Raw genomic sequence first — 18090 nt, 5'->3', positions numbered from 1 at the left:
GTGGCTAAAATGAAAAAGACTTACTATAGTAAGTGTTGGTGAAGATGAGGAACAACTGGAACTCTCAAATAGTGCTGGTGAGAAATAGCTTGGACACATCTTTAAAGGTCACATATACCTACCCACTCCTAGGAATTCATAAAATAAAATATCCCTTAGATAAATACCTAGTGGTACAATTGCTGGGTTACATGGTAGTTGTGTTTTGTTTTGTTTTGTTTTTTTTTGAGGGACCTCCATCCTGTTTTCCAGAGTGGCAGCACCAGTTTGCATTCCCACCAGCAGGGCAAGAGGGTTCCCCTTTCTCTGCATCCTTGCCAACATCTGTTATTTCCTGAGTTGTTATTTTTAGCCACTCTGATAGGTGTGAGATGGTACCTCATTGTGGGTTTGATTTGTATTTCCCTCATGATGGGTGATGTTGAGCATCGTATCATGTGTCTGTTAGCCATATGGATATCTTCTTTCAAAAAGTGTCGGTTCATGTCTTTTGCCCATTTCTTCACTGGATTTTTTTTGGGGGGGGGTGTTGAGTTTGGTAAGTGCTTTATAGATTTTTGGATACTAGCTTGCAATGACATATTGAATAAAGGATATCTTCCTCCATTCTGTCAGTCGCCTTTTAGTTTTTTTGATTAGTCCCTTCTCTGGGCAGAAAATAAAATAAAATAATAAAACAAAACAAAATCTATACAAAGTCATGTACACAAATGTTAATAATAACTTTAATTTTACTAGCCAAAACCTGAAAACAATCCAGAAGTCTGTCAACAGGTGAATGGACAAACTGTAGTCTATCCTCATGGTGAAATACTGCTCAGCAATAAAAGGGAATGCATTATAAATACATGCACTGCCATGCATAAATCTCAAAATAATGTGGAGGGAAAGAAGCCAGATAACAATGAGTCCATGGTATATGAGCAAGTTGTTGAAGGTAAACTGATCTATAAGGATAGCAGTCAGATCAGTGGTTGCCTGGCAACAAGAATGTGCTCGCAGATGGCAGGGAAGGAGTGATAACAGGGGAGCAGGAGGACACTTCTGGGGGTGACAGCACTCCTTGTCTTGATTGTGGTGATGGCTCAAGTTCTAATCAAAACTTACCAGATCATTTGCTCTACATGTATGTGGTAAGCTCGAGGGTGTGTGTGTGTGTGTGTGTGTGTAGGGAGGGGGAGTGAGTGAGATGGAGAGAAGGAGGGAGAGGGTATGAATGGAATACCAGAGAAAACGGTAGAGAAACAAAGGGAAGAGATAAGATGAGAAAGAGATAAAAGACAAGAGAAAGGAAAAGAAGGCGTGAGAGAGGGCTAGGAGGCAAGCTTCTGCGGCTCTGGCCCCTCCCTCCCCGGAGTCCCACGCAGCTGACCAGGCCACTCTCACGCTCTCTCCTCGCCCCCGCAGGTCACCCTCCGCCGGCGGAAGAAGGAGGGAGACTACGAGGTGCAGCAGCACCGCCTGGGCTACTACTTGCCACACCTGGACCTGAAGTGGCAGTGACAGCTTCGCCTGAGGCTCCAAGGGAGCCTGGCTGGAGTGGAAATAAACCACATTGGTCGGACGCAGCCTCGGAGCCCTTCTTGACTTGGCCTCTGCCTGGTTCCCAGGGACCAAGATGAAAGGTTTCCCCTTCCACTAAGTCCTTGAAGGGCAACTGCAATTCTGTCTTCTGGTCCAGGGGCACCAGAACTGGCAAAAGAGGCACAGACACTGTCATTGTGTCAAATCGACATCAGTGTGAGGTTTCTCTTCCCAGCAACCTGGGAGCGTGGGGACTGGGAGCACGCCTCCAGTGCCTCTGCGCCGGCCATCACGACGGCTCTGTTCCTCCACCTTGCCCCGCCCCAGAAGTTCCCCTTATACGCCCCGTTCCCGGAAGCTCGGGTGCACCAGGACTTCCAGACCCGTCTGCCCCCGGGACTCCTCTCCTCTCAGGGATCCCCCAAGATGGGAAATGGTCCAAGAAGGAAATGAGCAAGTCAGAAAGGACTCCACAGTCAACGTTGGGAGTGGGATTCCTAGGTATCCAGAAAGCCTCGGTCCCAGAGTACTATCAAGACTGGAGAGAGATGCAGGGTCTGCTTTGGACTTACAGACAAATAAAGCTCATTAGGAAAAACACAATCTAAAGACAAAGCCAGAAAGTCTTTCTTCATCTTTCTCTGCCCCGAATCCAACTAGATCGAGCAGGGGCTCCCCAGGAAGCAGCCTAGAGTGAGCCAGGCTCAGGACAAGCTTTGCTATCCTGCCTTGGGTTTGTGGGAACAGTTGGCCCGATCTCTACGCATTTTGAAGACGACCACAGCTGAAGACACCCAAGGGCTGAGAAGTCACAGCAATACCACCCATTCACACTTAACTTGCTGTGAGCTTCACATCCTCGGTCCCAAGCGGTCACTCGCTGAGAAGGTCTTCTCTGGAGATCATGATAATGGTAACAAGAGCTATCGTTATTGACTACTTAATATCTACTAGGCCGCGCCAGTGGCGAGCTCTGCACGCATCATGTCACTGACACTCACCATCCTTGAGAGCTGCACTCCCATTTTATAGCTAGTGGTGTGGAGGCTCAGACATACCAAATAGCAAAGAAGGGAAAAGTTACCAAGAACCTAAATTAAACACTTCACCACACTGTCAAAGAAAAAGATAGAAGCACTTTCTGAAATAGGGACAGACTCAACCTTGACCTGCCAGAGGCCTTCAGTGAAAGAACAAGAATGTTCATCAGGAAGCAGAAATGTGAACCCTGAAAAATGTAACAAGAGTTAGGAGGAAAAGGGGGAAAATAAGTGTATCCAAATCTGTTAGTTTTAAAACAAGATGTTAGGGTGCTGAGTGGGTCAGTTGGTTAGGCCTCTGACTCTTGAGTTTGGCTCAGGTCATGATCTCACGGTTTGGGAGATCGAGCCCCATATGGGGGGTTCGGTGCTGACAGCACAGAGACAGTTTGGGATTCTCTCCCTCCTCTCTCTCTTCCTCTCCCCTGCTCTCTGTCTCTCTCAAAATAAAGAAATAAAGTTAAAAAAATAAGTAAATAAAACAAGATCTTAAAATACGTTCTATAACTCCAGATGAGTACCACATGGAAGAATAGAAAAGATTCAAATTTTTAAAATATTTCTTAATGTTTACTTATTTTTGGGAGAGAGAGAGACAGACCACGAGCAGGGGAGGGGCAGAGAGACACAGAATCCAAAGCAGGCTCCAGGCTCTGAGCCGTCAACACAGGACCCTACATAGGTCTCAAACTCACAAGCAGCAAGATCATGACCTGAGTCGAAGTTAGATGCTCAACCAAATGAGCCACCCAGGCGCCCCAAGATTCAGTTTTTAAATTCCTCATTTCCAGGGAAGATAGAAATACTATGATTATTCTGTTGCTCTCTATCAATTCATCCTCAGAAATTGATGAATCCACGAGACAAAATAAGTAACGATGAAAAGGATTTGGATATCGCCACAAGTTGGTCAGGCAAACAGACAAATCCCAGCAAGCAGTGGCTTGTTGATACAGTCATGATGCTGGAAACAGTCTCTCTTGACTGTTTTCACCGATCAAATTGGCACATCGATGTTCATGGGTCAAGTTTTCAACAGGCACAGATATTTAAAAACTAAGGAGAAGTCTGGTATTTCTTTCTGTCGAACTCTGAGTTAACATGCTGCAGAGAACAGAAGAGAGACCTACAAACATATCTCCTTTGAGGACATAGACAGCTTTAATGAAATATTATGTTGGAATATTATACAAAATTGACTAGGCAGGTTTTACTCTGACTGTGAGGCCAGAAGACTAAATAATCCCATGACTTTGATAACTCTCTGTTGACTTTAAAATAAAAATAAATGACATACAAAGTCAAGGAAGGTGAGAGGACCACATGGAAAGGAAAGATCTCCTTTCTCTTCTCCCCTGAACCCCAACCTCGCAGCTTAAAAAGATCACTGTCTCCTTTGTCTATGTCACACAGTACAATTTAATACAAGCAAAGTAGTGGAACAAACTAAAGTTTCAAGGGCTCAGAGCACAAATACACCGTGGACATTGCAAAGAGACACTAACTAGGTGCTGTGCTCCACTTCATCTGCACCAGGCTCTCTTTTTTTCCGTGGTGGTTTTCGAGATGTCCTTCTTGGCCCCTCAGTTTTTCTGCCTCGCTAGCGAGTCTGTCCACAGCCAGCGCCTTAGCCAGCCTTTCCCTTGCTGCCTTCACTTTCTTTTCCTGTTTCCCGATATCTTCCTCGCTCACCAGAAATCGTTGACACAGGAGCTGCGGGATACCCAGACCAGCTTCTGGAGTCATCTTTGCCAAATCTGAAGACCCAGCAGGGGTGGGCATGGGGCTGGGGTTCAGACCGTCTGCAGGAACACCCGAAAGGCATCTCCCTGTGCAGCTGGGTGCGAGTTTTTGCAAGGCTTCGGCAAGGTCGAGCGTGCTTAACGGTTCCCCCGCACTGCTGCAGGCCTGGAGACCTTGCAGTCTCTTTTGCCAGCACAGCTGTTGGGGCTTGTCCAGGGTTTCCTCCCAGTGATGGCATCTGACCTCGTTGCCAGGATGGGCTGTGATTCTGGTAACTGGCATCTTGAATATGTAACTGGACATCCTCAAAGGGATTGAGACACTTAAGTGAGACTTCCGTTTGGACTGGCTTCCACCATCATGTTGTTTCCTCTGGGAAGGTTTGACCATCGTACTTCTTTTCCTTTTGCCCTATAAACATAAGTCATGAGATCGGATTAAAATGATAAAGCTCGCCTTCTTAGGAGCGTTATATTGAGTATCTTGTACGTCCGCCTTTCTTCTCTACCTCTGGGGATAGATCTGACCCATGTCCTGGGACATCATCAAATAGATCTGGGTCAGAACCAGAAAGTTCAAAGTCAAAGCTCAGGATCTCCTCCAGACCATTTCCCCTCCGTCTTGTAAGACGCTCTCTGTTATGATTCATCCTCACTTGTCCTTGTCACTCTCAACCACACAATTCCTGGTCCTCCCTCTCTGCACGCACAGTTGCCTAGTCTTCCTCTGAGTCTCCAGCTCCACCATCTCTCTGTTACGTGACTGTTCATTTGGTCGGCCATGGACCTCTTCGTTTTCATAGCTCCTTTAGAACTTAAACCAATAGTGAAATTATCATCTGCCCCCTTCTTAGCAACCCGCTCCCATATCCCAGACATTTACATCAACTGAAATGGTTGTGATCAAAAATAAATAATTCAGACATATTCACCCACCATAAATTCCTGATTTTCAGTTTTCACTCAAACACTCATGCAGTAGTTACTTGTCCCTCAAGATCAGAAGTGATGCCAGATCACCATACCCTCACCCTACTCCCTATTCCTATCACTCCTGGATTCCGTGGTCTATGATCTCAATCATTCCATTGGAACAATCCAGAATTCCTGAACGCTTATCATATCTGCCTTATAAAACTTATTAAGCCATGTGTAAAAATGAAGCCTAGAGCAAGATGTCTGGGAAACATTTTCCCAAGGAGGAGTCTACCTTGACCCTACAGCAAGGTGCAGTATGAGCACGCATGCGCACACACCCCCTCCCCGAAGCAAATATCGGCCCCAGAATACCACCACTGCTTCTCACACGCCGTGAGGTTGCACTCCCACATAGTCCAAACTGGACTTGATCTCAAGAGAGATGCCGGAAGTTCACATAATTTACCAATTAGGAAGAGCCAAACCAGAGACTAAGTGTCAAGACTTTTTGTGACTTGTCCATCACTGGCTTCTGTTGTAAATTCAATTTGTTTGGGAATCTTTTCCAGGGAGGGCCATTTTTTTTTAAATACACAGTACATGTAAATAATAATTACTCTAACCAGTAAGAAAACAAGAGGCTAGAACATGAGTATCATTAATATCAAATCACTGCTGGATTTGTGAGTCAGTCAGGGAACAGATGAAATTGGACTGACTTGGACCCATTAGGCTGATTCTGATTGCATCTGCTGACACAGAGAAGAAAACCTATAGTGTGCACAGTTAGCAGGGTCCAAGAAGCCCCAGTAATTCCTGGGCAGAATCAGAGAAGAGGACACAGGACAGAGCAGGTAGGTTTGGGGGTGGCTCTGCTTGGGAATATCAGTAGGAGGCTGTGTGTGACATAGGTAATACATTCATAAATGTTGTGCCTTCATTTACCTATTGTTTGCTATTGAGAACTCTCTACATTCATCAAGGCACTTTTTCCTGTCTTCTAGAGCTTAATCAATGCCAGAAGAATTTGTAAATTTTTTTTATAGTATACAGATACAACACTTGAGATATGGTAGGTCTTCCAAACCTTTTCCAAACATTAACTCCTTTAATGTTCTCCATGACCTTACAAAGTAGGTACGTGTGTTATTATGCCAATGACAGATGGAGAAACTGAGGCACAGATAAGGTAAGCAACTTGCCCAAGGTTGAATATATATTAAATGGTAGAGTTGGAACCCATTCTGTGCTATGTCCCCTTCTTGTAATTCTCTTCTCTGAGTTTATATGTCAGACGCACGTGCCACCTGCCCACAGGCGTTGCAAGTATTATCTTATATTTACCTGGTGATGTCAACAAGCAGTAGTTACTAGCCTGAAACCCATTGGTTTTTTTTTTTTAAGTTTATTTATTTTTTAGAGAGAGAGCATTAGAGGGGGAGGGCAGGGAGAGAAGGAAAAAGAGAGACACAGACTGACAGCTCAGAGCCTGGGGCTCGAACTCACGAGCTGTGAGATCATGACCTGAAGTCCGACACTTAACAGACGGAGCCACCCAGGTGCCCCGTTGTGAACCCCACTTATAGTTTGGAAGACTGGAGAGGCCTCCGGTGGCACAAAGGCTTTTCCAGGACAGAAAAGTGACAGAGAAAAAGGAGGGCCGAACTCAGCTCTGTCCCCTCCAAGCTGGCACCCTATTGCATTCCCAAGGAGAAGTGGGTGGGCCGTGTTGGATATCTGTGTACAGTTATGGAGATGACATGCCCAGTGAGGGCTTTAGGGGAGTTTCCGTGAAGGAAGGGGCCCAAGAAATGGAATATTAAAGAAGCAACCTCACCTCCTTGGACAGACACCCACTGGGCACCCACGTTCTAGAGACACCCCTCATCCAGCTCCTTGACCAGAGATGCTCCACAGAGCAACACGTGGTCCTATCATTTCCCCATTTTCGGAGGCTCTGACCTCAGGAAAGCCTTATCAGCTCTTATTTCAAACACCTCTGGACATTTGGCGCAAAGTGCCCTAAGGTGACACAGGGCAGCCGAGAACGGGTCAGCCCAGGCCAGTCCACAACTGTGATCCACCTGGGCAGCCCCGCCGCCCTCACACCCTCCTGTGTGAGGTGAGGAAAGGGGATAAGGCAGGAAATGAAAGGTGGGAAGGAGCAGGTTGGTAGGTGTCGGAAAACCTGGTAATCTGTCATGTCCGTACCCCAGGTCATGGCTGGCAGGATGGAAAGGTGACTTCTGGGTACTAAGCACCTCGACCCACATGTTAATCCCAACTCTCAAGGTGTCATCTTCTTCCCTCCCTGGCTGGAGGGCTCTGCAGATGCTTCTCTGTGCTGGATCTTGGGAGCGGAACTGGTGGGCCTCACTTCCTCCTGTGGTATTGTCCAAGCAGGACCCCGGAACCTCCTCCCCGGCTACTCTTGAAAAGCTTTCAGGATTAAAATGGGTCCCAGTGGAAATAGGCACTCAGGTTTTATCTCCTAAGTCTCTGTCACATTTTTAGGCTTTTGAACAATTAGCCACTCAGATGCAGAACATTGTATGTTTATTCATTCAGACATTGGAAAACAAACTTTTACCTCTATCAAGGGAATTTCTCCTCTTTTTAAAAAATTTTTAAAATATAGTTTATTTGTTTTCAAGACAGAGAGAGACAGAGCACAAGTGAGGGAGGGGCAGAGAGAGAGACACACACACACACAGAATGCGAAGCAGGCTCCAGACTCTGAGCTGTCAGGATGGAGCCTGACGCGGGGCTCGATCCCATGAACCATGAGATCATGACCTGAGCCGAAGCCGGATGCTCAACCAACTGAGCCACCCAGGTGCCCCTCCTCTCTATTTAAGAGTCCCTGCCTACAACTGCCCTTGGCCATCAAGATCACAGGTAGGTGTTCTGTCTTGGATTAAGGGCTGTGCTCAAGGATTTTGCTACTAAATTTAGCCATGTCTTCCATCACTGAGTACATGGTAAGCATATCTTCTGTGGTTTCAGTCACTCCTCTAGCCTGGGAAGCTCATTTTCTAAGAACTTTTCAGACCCCCCTTTATGTGCCTTCCGTGTTTTGTTTCAACAACTGACAGCATAAAGATTCATGTTTGGGTAAAATATCTAAGTTATACATGCTTTATCCACAAACTATTTAGAAAAGTTTTTAAATTTAAATTTTAGCTTCAGAACTTTTTTTCTGAATTCAGACATTAGCCAAATTTTAAAAGACACAGTATGTTCTTCTCAATTTTAAATAATCATTTTACAACTGATTTTTGAAATGCTAACTTTATCAAATACTAAACTTCCATATATATGAGGGATTGCTTCTAGAAACTCCATATCCCTCTTCAATTTGTTGGGGTTTTTCCTACCATAACAAATTTTGAAGAATCTTTTGGTTTATTACTTTTTCCATATCCTCCCTTGTGGTTCATCCCCCCCCAAAAAAAGTTATTTCTCTTTGAAAAATTTTGCTTCCTTTTTAATTTGAGAATCAACATCTCCACCATCTAAAAATTATATTATGGTTCTATTCTAACTTTATTACATTGAATCAAATATTTGGGGTGAGAATGAGCTCTTTACAATATTGTAAACATTGATAAATACAGTATATTTTATTTAATCATTGATTTTACTTCCTTTTTAATATTTTATCATTTTTATATTATCTATGACATTTGTTTTAGAATTTATTGATGTTATTATTGTTATTATTACCTTACTTCTGATTGCTTTGAGTTTATTTTCCTCTTTAAAATTTCTTGAGGTGGGAGCCTAGATTATTGATTTCAGACATTTCCTCTTTTCCTTTTTTCCCCCTTAATGCTTATTCATTTTTGAGAAAGAGAGAGAGAGCACGAGCAGGGGAGGAGCGGAGAGGACGACAGAAGATCCAAAGTTGGCTCAGCCCTGACAGCACAGAGCCCGATGCGGGGCTCAAACCCACAAACCATGAGACCATGACCTGAGCTGAACTCAGATGCTCAGCAGACTGAGCCTCCAAGGTGCCCCACACCACATTTTCTTTATTCTTTCATCCAACAATGTGCCATTAGGTTGTTTCCAATTTTGGCTATTGTAAAAACTGCTGCAGTGCGTTTTCTCAAATGTCTTCCTGGAATTTAGTGAGATTGAAAAAAATATAATAAATTACTTTTCTAAATTTCTAAAGTTTAAATATTTGCCACTCTATAGATAATCTTGTGATCTAATTGTGATTTGTGTTGATATTAGTTCATTAATAATTTAAGAGTTTTTCATCACATATTTTTCCATAACAGCTTTCTGTGTGTGTGTGTTCAGGAAAGTTGCATATGATATGAGATTCTCTAATTCTTGACTATTTAGTAGCGTTTTCTAGTAAACCTTTAGAATAGGAAGTATCTTCCTAGGTCTGAGGCAGAGAGCAGAAAAATAATACAGTGATTGGTCTACCTAACTGTATTCAAAGAAAACTGTAGTTTTATTAAATCATTTTACATACTCTTTGCTTATTTGTTAATGAATGGCACATATTAGTGAAAAGAGAACTCAATAAACAATTTTAAAATAAGACAATATCTATTGAGGATTTCTATGAAACACAAAAGTTTTAGCAATATGCTACCATCCGTTTCCTCATCTGTAAAGTGGAGATAGAGGTAACAGCATTTTCTTTATAGATTTGCTGTGAAAACACTCAGGAGTGATGTACATAAAATGCTTATCATCATATACATCGGAAAGTAATGCTCTATCCATTTTCCCACAAGGATAATTATAGCTTTTTTTTAATGCTTGAAGACTGAAGTTTTCAAAATACATTCTGTTGTTGCAAAGTGAATCATTTTTATAAATTCTTCTTACAGTTTGATGACCCCTTTGGACTACAAATCCAGGCTTCTGTGTGTGTGCGCATGTGCGTGTGTGTCTAAGATATATACCTATATCTTAAATAATACTTAAAGCCTTATAATGAAAAGCTGCCCTTCTCACTCTCTTCTGACTCCCAGAAACAACTTCTTTAGTTTTCTGGTTGTAACTCTGTACTTCTAAATAAGCTCCTTACACAGTATTTTCATTTTCAGCTTTTGATTTTTTTCTACTTATTTCTCTGAAAAAAATAGCACCTAGTTCTCTTAAATACCTTAAAATACAATTCCCTTTGTCCAATACAATTATTTAATGAATTAATAGAAACCAAAATTCAATGCCTATTGTTTTATTACATAGATGTTTACCACTTTATGACATATGAATCCTATCCATTGATACGCCATGTAGAATATTATGAAGACATTTCTTATTTTTTTCTTGTGACCTTAAAACTTTTTAAGTTTATACATTTTTGAGAGACAGAGTGTGACCAAGGAAGGGACAGAGAGAGAGGGAGACACAGAATCTGAAGCAGACTCCAGGCTGTCAGCAGAGAGCCCAACGCCGGACTCGAACCCAACAATCTCGAACCCACCAGCTATGAGATGTGAGATTATAACCTGAGCTGAAGACAGATTAGCAAAGTGTGGCGTGATCTTTCATCCGTCGGCACAGGGTTTGCTGGCCATTCCCAGCGCATACGCATACATATACATACTGTATCTATAAAGATGGAAGAGAAAAGAATGCTTATCTCTGGGCAAAGGACTGAGAGACCGTGCTGGGAGTGAGGATATTTTACTGCCTTTGTATTACTTATTAAAGTTTTCCTATATGTGTATGTATGACCTAGAACTCTCCCTGGCCCCTCAAAATTCTTAAAATAGCGCTAAGGCAAGTTGCAGAGAAATGAATATACATATGATAAGCCCTAAATACGGGCACGTCGTTCTACGCGTTATGTGAAGACTGTGTGAACGTGCAGAAAGGATTGCAGTAAAGTTGTTTCTTGCCCATCCTTCGGTGGGTAAAGTCTAGGGATCCACGGGAGGCCCCGCCTCCAGCCCTGCCCCTGGCAGTGATTTCCTCCCACTGTCCCGCCCGCCGAGCGTATTCCCGCCGCACCCCTGCCTCTGGGATTGGTCTCCACCCACCGTACCGCCCCTCGACTACAACCCCGCCCACAGCCACGCCCCGGAATTGTCTCCGCACACCTCCGCCCGCCGTCACCATGTTCCCGCCCACAGCCCCGCCCACAGCCCCACCCACAGACCTGATCTCGGCCCGTCTGCCTGGCACCGCCCATAGCCCCGCCCCGAGGACTGGTCTCCGTCCCTGGTGCTGACGCAGCCCAGGGCCGCGGGGCCCTCCCTCATCGAACTAGAAATCCTCGCCACTGGCTGGGGTGCGCGGCGGTAGCCCCCGCCCGTCCCAACCGGAGCCCCTAAACGTTCCTCTCCGCGGCGGCTCGACAGAGACCGGAACTGGGGCGCGAGGCGACCAGCCCGAGACCGGAAGCGGAAGCGTGGGGCGCTGGCGTGGAAGGAGCCTGGAGGGTTGGCTGCGTGGGGTCCACTGTCGTCTTCGCGCGGGACCGGCTTCACGTGGTACGTTTGGCCTCAGTGCGAAGAGCCGGACTCGGTGCGCGGCGGGCAGGCCGGGGACTCCGGGAGGCGCCCACGGAAGGGCGCGGGCCGCGGGCATTCCCAGCCACGGGCTCTGGCGTCCCCGCGTCCCTCCGGCCGTAACCGGAGCCCCGTTTCCTCCCTGGGCTGTTTCCTCGGGTCAGTCCCAGGCTGCTGTCCCTCCTGACTCGGGCGCCGCTGCCTCCTCCTCCCCCCAACCCCGCAGCGGACTTACAGCAGTGTCTGGAGGCATTGTTTTGGTTGTACAGATGGGGGTGTGGGGAGGCCAGGGATGCCGCTGAGCATCCTACGGTGCACGGAGCAGCCCCACCGCGAAGCGTTATCAGTAATGCCGGGTCGGGAAGTCCTTGCTCTACGGCCTTAAAAGCTCTGAAGCCCTGATCAAAGTCAGCTAAGTCGCTTAGTCCCCTGAGTGCTAGTCCGTGTTGAAAGTGTCTGGAGTCACCGTAAAATCTTGATCCAGCCAGATGAGTTGAACAAGTCACATGCACACCCAGCATGACAGTGCTTTCTCCCACCTGGGTGGCAGATGGCTCCGTGGAAATCAGGTAAATCCAGTCACAGCCAACATTTACACTTTAAGTACGTGAAAACAAAAGAAAAGAAAAGAAACAAATGGGTGGTCTTTAAATCCAAGAATGGTACTTCCTATCAAAAGGCCTCAAAAGCAATCTTTGTGCCTTTCTCCCCCCCAGCCCCCCAGTCTGTGTTAAAACCGGCATCAAGATCCACCAGCCTTGAAGTCTGCCGTCCTCACTGACCCGTGGATTTCTGTGTGACGGGGTGAGTACGGGGAGGACCTTGAAAGGACAGGTTCCAGCACCTCCACTGTGCAGAGGCGCTTTTGTGGGCTTTCCTGTGCTCAGGTTGTAAGCACAAAATCACTAGGAGTGAGGGTGTCCTAAGAAAAATTATCCCAGGGCGCCTGGGTGGCTCAGTCGGTTAAGCCTCCGACTTCGGCTCAGGTCAGATCTCACGTTAGTGGGTTCGAGCCCCGCATCAGGCTCTGTGCTGACAGCTAGCTCAGAGCCTGGAGCTGCTTCCGGTTCTGTGTCTCCTTCACTCTCTGCCCCTCCCCCTCTCATGCTCTGTCTGTATCAAAAATAAATAAAACATTAAAAAAAATTTTTTTTTAAAGAAAAATTATCCATATGTTTGATAGACTGTGTTCAAAGGAAAGACACTAAGGTGCGTGTGGTTATGTGGGTGGAAATAAGGCAGTAAATACACGCATATGTTAATAAGTACATATTAAACAAATATGTAAATAGGCATGTAGAGAAATAATTTTCTTGCATTCCATACTACTAGAAATTTCAGGATTTTATATAGAAGCATAAAAGTATATAAATTTTTACCTGTACATGTAAGATCACAAGTCATCCCATTAAAGAGCAGGACTACTCAGTAACATTCCTTAGACCTATTCAATTGGACTTCTTTTTATTTATTTATTTTTACCGTTTATTCAATTTTGAGAGACCGAGAGAGAGCACGAATGGGGGAGGAGCAGAGAGAGAGGGAGACACAGAATCCGAAGCAGGCTTCAGGCTCTGAGCTGTCAGCACAGAGCCTGACGCGGGGCTTGAACTCATGAACCATGAGATCATGACCTGAACCGAAGTCGGCCGCTCAACCGACTAAGCCACCCAGGCGCCCCTGTTAGTAACAGATTTAAAATTGAATTGACCAGCAACAAGATACATTTTGAAAAAGTGATTTTTATTTATTTATTTACTTAATGAGATTTACAATTATTTGGAAGACTGGACAAGAACGTACAGGCTAAAGGGTAGGGCACTACTTTCCACAAAGATTGTCCTCCTTACCTTGTCTTTTGGTGGACAAGGAGTTTATTTCTTCAAACTTTTCTGAAATAACGGTCTGGCGATTCACATTGTAGAGGATTGTGTTAAGTAGTCTTCTAGTTAATTGTTAGGTTTTACTAATTACGTGTGTGTGTCCCTTTTTCCTTCTCGCTTTCTTTTGATGTCCTGGAGGGGACTGTTTATTTGTCACGAAATAGGTACGCTTTGAGTGCACAGTTTATGGTGACTAACCGTCCTTGTTAATTCAGGAGTGAGAGGATGGCCAGGACACAGGACATGTGTTCAGACCTGGACGTGTCGGCAGCTCCAGGAGCCAGGCCGTGGGCCAGATGAAAGACCTGGGAGAACCAAAAAGCCTTTTTCTGCATCCCTGGAATTTACATTCTAATAGGGAATTGTGGTTTTAAACAATTAATGACCGGAGTGAGGTGGGAGCCTGGAGCAGAAGACTCAGCGCTGGAAACGGGGAAGCCTTCTTGAGAAGGACGGGTGTTCCCGGGAGAGCTGAGGTCGGGGTCAGGCGGAGCTCGCTGTGGGTTAGCTGGGGCGAGGGCGTGGGAGTATTTTCAAGGGAGCGTTTCAAGCCCTGAGGCAGGAGAGAGCCTCCCGTGCTCCGTGAGCTTGGAGGACAGGAACGGCCGGGCCGAGGCACCAGTGAGGGTGGGGGTGGGGGTGGGGGTGGGGGTGGTGAGCCGTCCCAGAGCAGTGCAGGCTGGACCGGATCACGTATTAGACTAGACTCTCTTCTAGGACCAGTGGAGACACACTGTAGAGATGTGAGCACTGGGAAGACGGGGTTCACAGTTGGTCTGTGCATGTGGGGTACCGCGGACTTCCAGATTAAGAAGGAAGACTTAATGGGGCGCCTGGGTGGGTTCGTCGGTTAAGCGTCCGACTTCGGCTCAGGTCATGATCTCATGTCCGTGTGTTCGAGTCCCGCGTCGGGCTCTCTGCTGACAGCTCAGAGCCTGGAGCCTGCTTCGGATTCTGTCTCTCTCTCTCCTCTCTCTGCCCTTCCCCTGCTAGTGCTCTGTCTCTCTCTCTCAAAAATAAATAAGCATTAAAAAAAAAGAAGGAAGACTTAGAGACAAGACAAGGCGTGGTAAGTTTAGGAGTAAGATGACTGTCCCCTAGGCCTGGGTGATAGTTGTGGAGGAAGAAAGAAATGGGAAGAATGACCCAGGCGTGTAGAACGGAGAGAATGTATGACGCTTTCATTCATGCTTGTGTTTTGTCTGACGGCACAGGGCACATACGAGGCCCCTCGTTCCTGTCCGTGCAGACCCGCAGGCATTCCCTGACCTGACTCCGTGCTTTCCCCCCACTTTGCCACTCACAGGCCCCCTCCTCCACATCCTGGAAGAAGTCAGGCCTGAGTATGTCCACGGCCACCCTGTGTGTGGTCGTGGCCACTAGTCACCTGGAGCTAATTCAATTAAACCAATGAGAAATGCACTCAAAATTTCCTTTTCTCAGTCCCTCTGGCCACATTTCAAGCGCTCAGGCCACATGTGGCTTGTGGCTGCCAACTACACAGAGCAGAATTAGAGGACATTTCTGTCCCCTGAAAGTCCCATTGGGCAGCACTGATACCGAGTGGCCCGGCCTCCCACACTGACGTACATCCAGGAGTGGGAGTCCCTGAATCTGTAAACTGAGCAGAGACCCCTCCTGCCCTCGAGTGCAGACCTTGACGGGGCCTCGGAGGCACCTTCTCGGTCTGCTTTTCCGCTTGGGACTCTGGGGGTGGCTGGCTCCTCAGCTCGGTGACTGGAACTCGTCCTAACTGGGCCCCTGTGGGGAGAGAGGAGACCCCCTCCACCTGAAGAAGGTAAGGAGGTTCCGCGGCAGCCGTCTGGGTCCGTTGGACCCACACCAAGCTGCAGGGAGGGTGTGGTGTGAGAGGCTGTATTCGTGTCCTGTGGCTGCGCTCACCACTTACTAGTACTTAGTGGCTCAAAGCAGCCAGATTTCTTCTGCCCTTCCGGCGGTCAGAAGCCCTAAGTGGGTCAGCAGGGCTGCATTCCTTCTGGAGGCTCGGGGGGATCCTTGTCCGTGTCTTTTCCATCTTGTAGAGGCCACCTGCATTCCTTGGCTTATGGCTCCTTCCTTCGGATTTAAAGCCAGTGGGTAGCATCCTCAGATCTCTCTCTCTCTCTCCCTCTCTCTCTCTCTGACTCCTGCTTGCATCATCAACACCTCCTTCTCTGACCCTGACCTTCTTACCTCCCTCTGGTAAGGACTCTGGTGATGACACTAAGCTCACCTGGATCATCTCCCCATCACAGGACCCTTACCTTAGTCACATCTGCACAATCCCTTTTGCAATGGAAACCACGAAGTCACAGATTCTGAGGAGTAGAATGTGGACACCTTTGGGGCACAGGCATTAATCTGCCTCCACACAGGTCTGGAGGGAAGAGATGCCCCGCAGTTCTTTCCACCTGGCCCAACTAGACTCTTAGTGTCCAGGGTTCCCCTCCCTTTATTGCTTTTCTTTTGGGTACAGGGAAGACCCACAGAGAGACCTAAGGAAGCTGGTTTTATGGAGTTACATTTGATTCCCTAACTCCAGGGAAAGGAGGCATTCATTCCCTTTCTATAAAAAGGAAAATTCCATATAAACTACTTTGAACCTTGATTTTTTTTTCCCACTTATATTTAGTGGAGGGGCACCTGGGTGACTCAGTCCTTTGAGCACCGACTCTTAATTTTGGCTCAGGTATTATCTCATGGTTCATGGGATCAAGCCCTGAGCTTTGTGTTGTCAGCACAGAGCCTGCTTGGGATTCTCTTTCTCCTTGTCTCTCTCTCTCCCCCACTCTGGCTCATGCTCCCCCCTCCTCAAAATAAATAAATAAACTTAAAAAAAATTTTTTTAATATTGGAGATAAGAATCTCTATGAATACCGAGGGATCATCTCTTTCTTTTTTTGGCTTTGTCTTTCTGCATTCTTCTGATAATTCCATAGTTTATTGGGCTAATTATCTATGGATGGTTGATTGTATTGTTTCCAGTCCTTTGATCTTATAAATCAGACCATGGTGAATAACGCAGCCTTTTAGTATTTGTGTGTCCTTGAAACAGGTTCCTAGAAGTGTGATTGGCAGAAAGGGCAAATGTTTTTGCATTTTGTTTCCAATTGACAATTTTCCTCCCAAAGGAATTGTACCCCATCCGTGTATGAAAGTGCCTTTCCAGACATCCTTGCCCATAGAAGAAGTGGCCCGCCAGGTCTCTGTCGCTCTGACACATGAAAAATGCTGTCATTGTAGCTGCATCTCTGTTCTAATGAATGAGACCAGTGGTGATTCCATCACGGGTGGGGTCCTTGACATGGAAGTGGTGGGAGCCAGAGTGCCCCAGGTCGAGGACTGAGCGGGACCTGAGGAAATGAGACAGGGAAGCCCTTTGCCTGTGCTCCGGGAGAGAGACTGGTCCCAGAAGAGAACTGCCCCTAAAGTAGATTTATTTCCCTATGAAAACTGCCCGGGCTTCGAATGGTGTAGGGGAGGGTCCAGTGGAGCGAGAGAGCTGGAAGGGGGTGTGGGGGGCAGACAAGAAACGGGCCAGATCAGAGCCGCAGAGCTGGCCTTACACGGGAGGGGACGCAGCTCTGGGCAGTAACAGGAGGCAGGGCGGAGAGCGGGGTCTCGTGGCCATTCAGGTGCCGGCACAGGACCAGAGACTCCTTCTCGTGAAGATTAGACACTGAGAAGTAGAGGAAGGGCCACCTGCTGGAAGGGAGGTGTGTTTATCTGTTCCCCCTAACAGATTGTCCCAGACCGCAGCCCAGACCTCGGTGACTTTCAAACAGGAATGACCAGGAATGAGCATCTCTCCTGGTCTTTGTGGTTCAGGGGTTCAGGACAGCTGAGCTAGAAGGTTCTGGCTCAGGGACTTATGAGTTCCTAGCGGGCTGTCAGCGGGGGCTGCAGTGAGCTGAAGTCTTGACTGGTGCTGAGGGCTCACGGCCAAGGCGGTTTGCTCCCAGGCGGGCACGTCGGTGGTGCTGTTGGAGGGAGGCCTCGGTTCCTCTCCAAGGAGAGTGCGGCCCCTCACACACTCAGACGTCATCCAGGGGCGGTGGGGCTGGAGGTGGAAAGACCAATGGGAGTCAGCTGCCATCACCTCCAGTAAATACAGGGTCGCGCCTGGGAATGGGTTGTGACCGCCCCTTGGATGGGACAAATGTGCCCTGAGACCCAGGGAAGCTGAGGACTTACACGGGACGGCGCAGGCATGTCGTGGTCGTACCGCTTAGGACACAAGAGGACAGGTTTTGCCTTCACAGGCCCTGAGCTCATCGCCTGCTAAGTAAAGACCCAATATTGGAGACCCCACTTGTGTTGTGGAGGCGGACCCAACGGGCAGGCTAAGACAGGCTGGTCCCCAGCAGCCCACAGAGGGGGAGAGACTGAAGGCTTCCTGTTGTCCCTTCCCCTCCAGAGCCTGCCTGAGTGAGCCGTGCGGACCAGAAGAGAGCATCCGGGTTCTTCCGCGGCCCGTTGTCCCGGAAAATTGTCT

General features: G+C 47.1%; 2 protein-coding genes and 1 long non-coding RNA gene across 4 annotated transcripts in view; 2 read left to right on the top strand and 1 right to left on the bottom strand.

Annotated features, from left to right (window-relative positions):
- The window catches only part of MUC16 (mucin 16, cell surface associated), a 78949-nt gene extending 76822 nt beyond the window's left edge, over positions 1–2127 (top strand). The window contains 1 exon segment of the mRNA XM_029916526.1: positions 1408–2127. Within this exon segment, the coding sequence (XP_029772386.1) occupies positions 1408–1503 (96 nt within the window). The 3' untranslated portion in view covers positions 1504–2127.
- A 1576-nt stretch (positions 2128–3703) lies between these two features.
- On the bottom strand, positions 3704–11526 carry LOC115273235 (methyl-CpG-binding domain protein 3-like 1). 2 transcript variants are annotated; one of them, XM_029916223.1, is made up of 2 exons: positions 11361–11526; positions 3704–4718 (listed from the first exon to the last, which is right to left on the bottom strand). In XM_029916223.1, the coding sequence occupies exons 1-2, from the start codon at positions 11391–11393 to the stop codon at positions 4065–4067; spliced, it is 687 nt and encodes a 228-aa protein (XP_029772083.1). In that variant the 5' UTR covers positions 11394–11526; the 3' UTR covers positions 3704–4064. The 2 variants fall into 2 exon arrangements, with proteins under 2 accessions (XP_029772083.1, XP_029772084.1); XM_029916224.1 differs by lacking the exon at positions 11361–11526 and adding an exon at positions 5243–5357.
- Positions 11366–18090, top strand: LOC115273246. The gene is made up of 3 exons (XR_003900751.1): positions 11366–11694; positions 12429–12516; positions 18013–18090. It is a non-coding gene; the product is annotated as an uncharacterized LOC115273246 (long non-coding RNA).

This window comes from Suricata suricatta, chromosome 12, assembly GCF_006229205.1.
Source record: "Suricata suricatta isolate VVHF042 chromosome 12, meerkat_22Aug2017_6uvM2_HiC, whole genome shotgun sequence".
NCBI lineage: Eukaryota > Metazoa > Chordata > Mammalia > Carnivora > Herpestidae > Suricata > Suricata suricatta.
Note: the sequence above shows the minus strand (reverse complement) of the source record. Positions and strands in the feature narration are given on the sequence as shown.

What these genes read in the sequence shown, in the direction of transcription:
- LOC115273235 (XM_029916223.1), bottom strand. Translation starts at nt 11,393, where the DNA reads ATGGGCGGTGCCAGGCAGACGGGCCGAGATCAG. An exon ending in GGCAGACGGGCCGAGATCAG is followed by an intron (nt 4,719 to 11,360) that starts GTCTGTGGGTGG and finishes TTATGTTTATAG; the next exon opens with GGCAAAAGGAAAAGAAGTAC.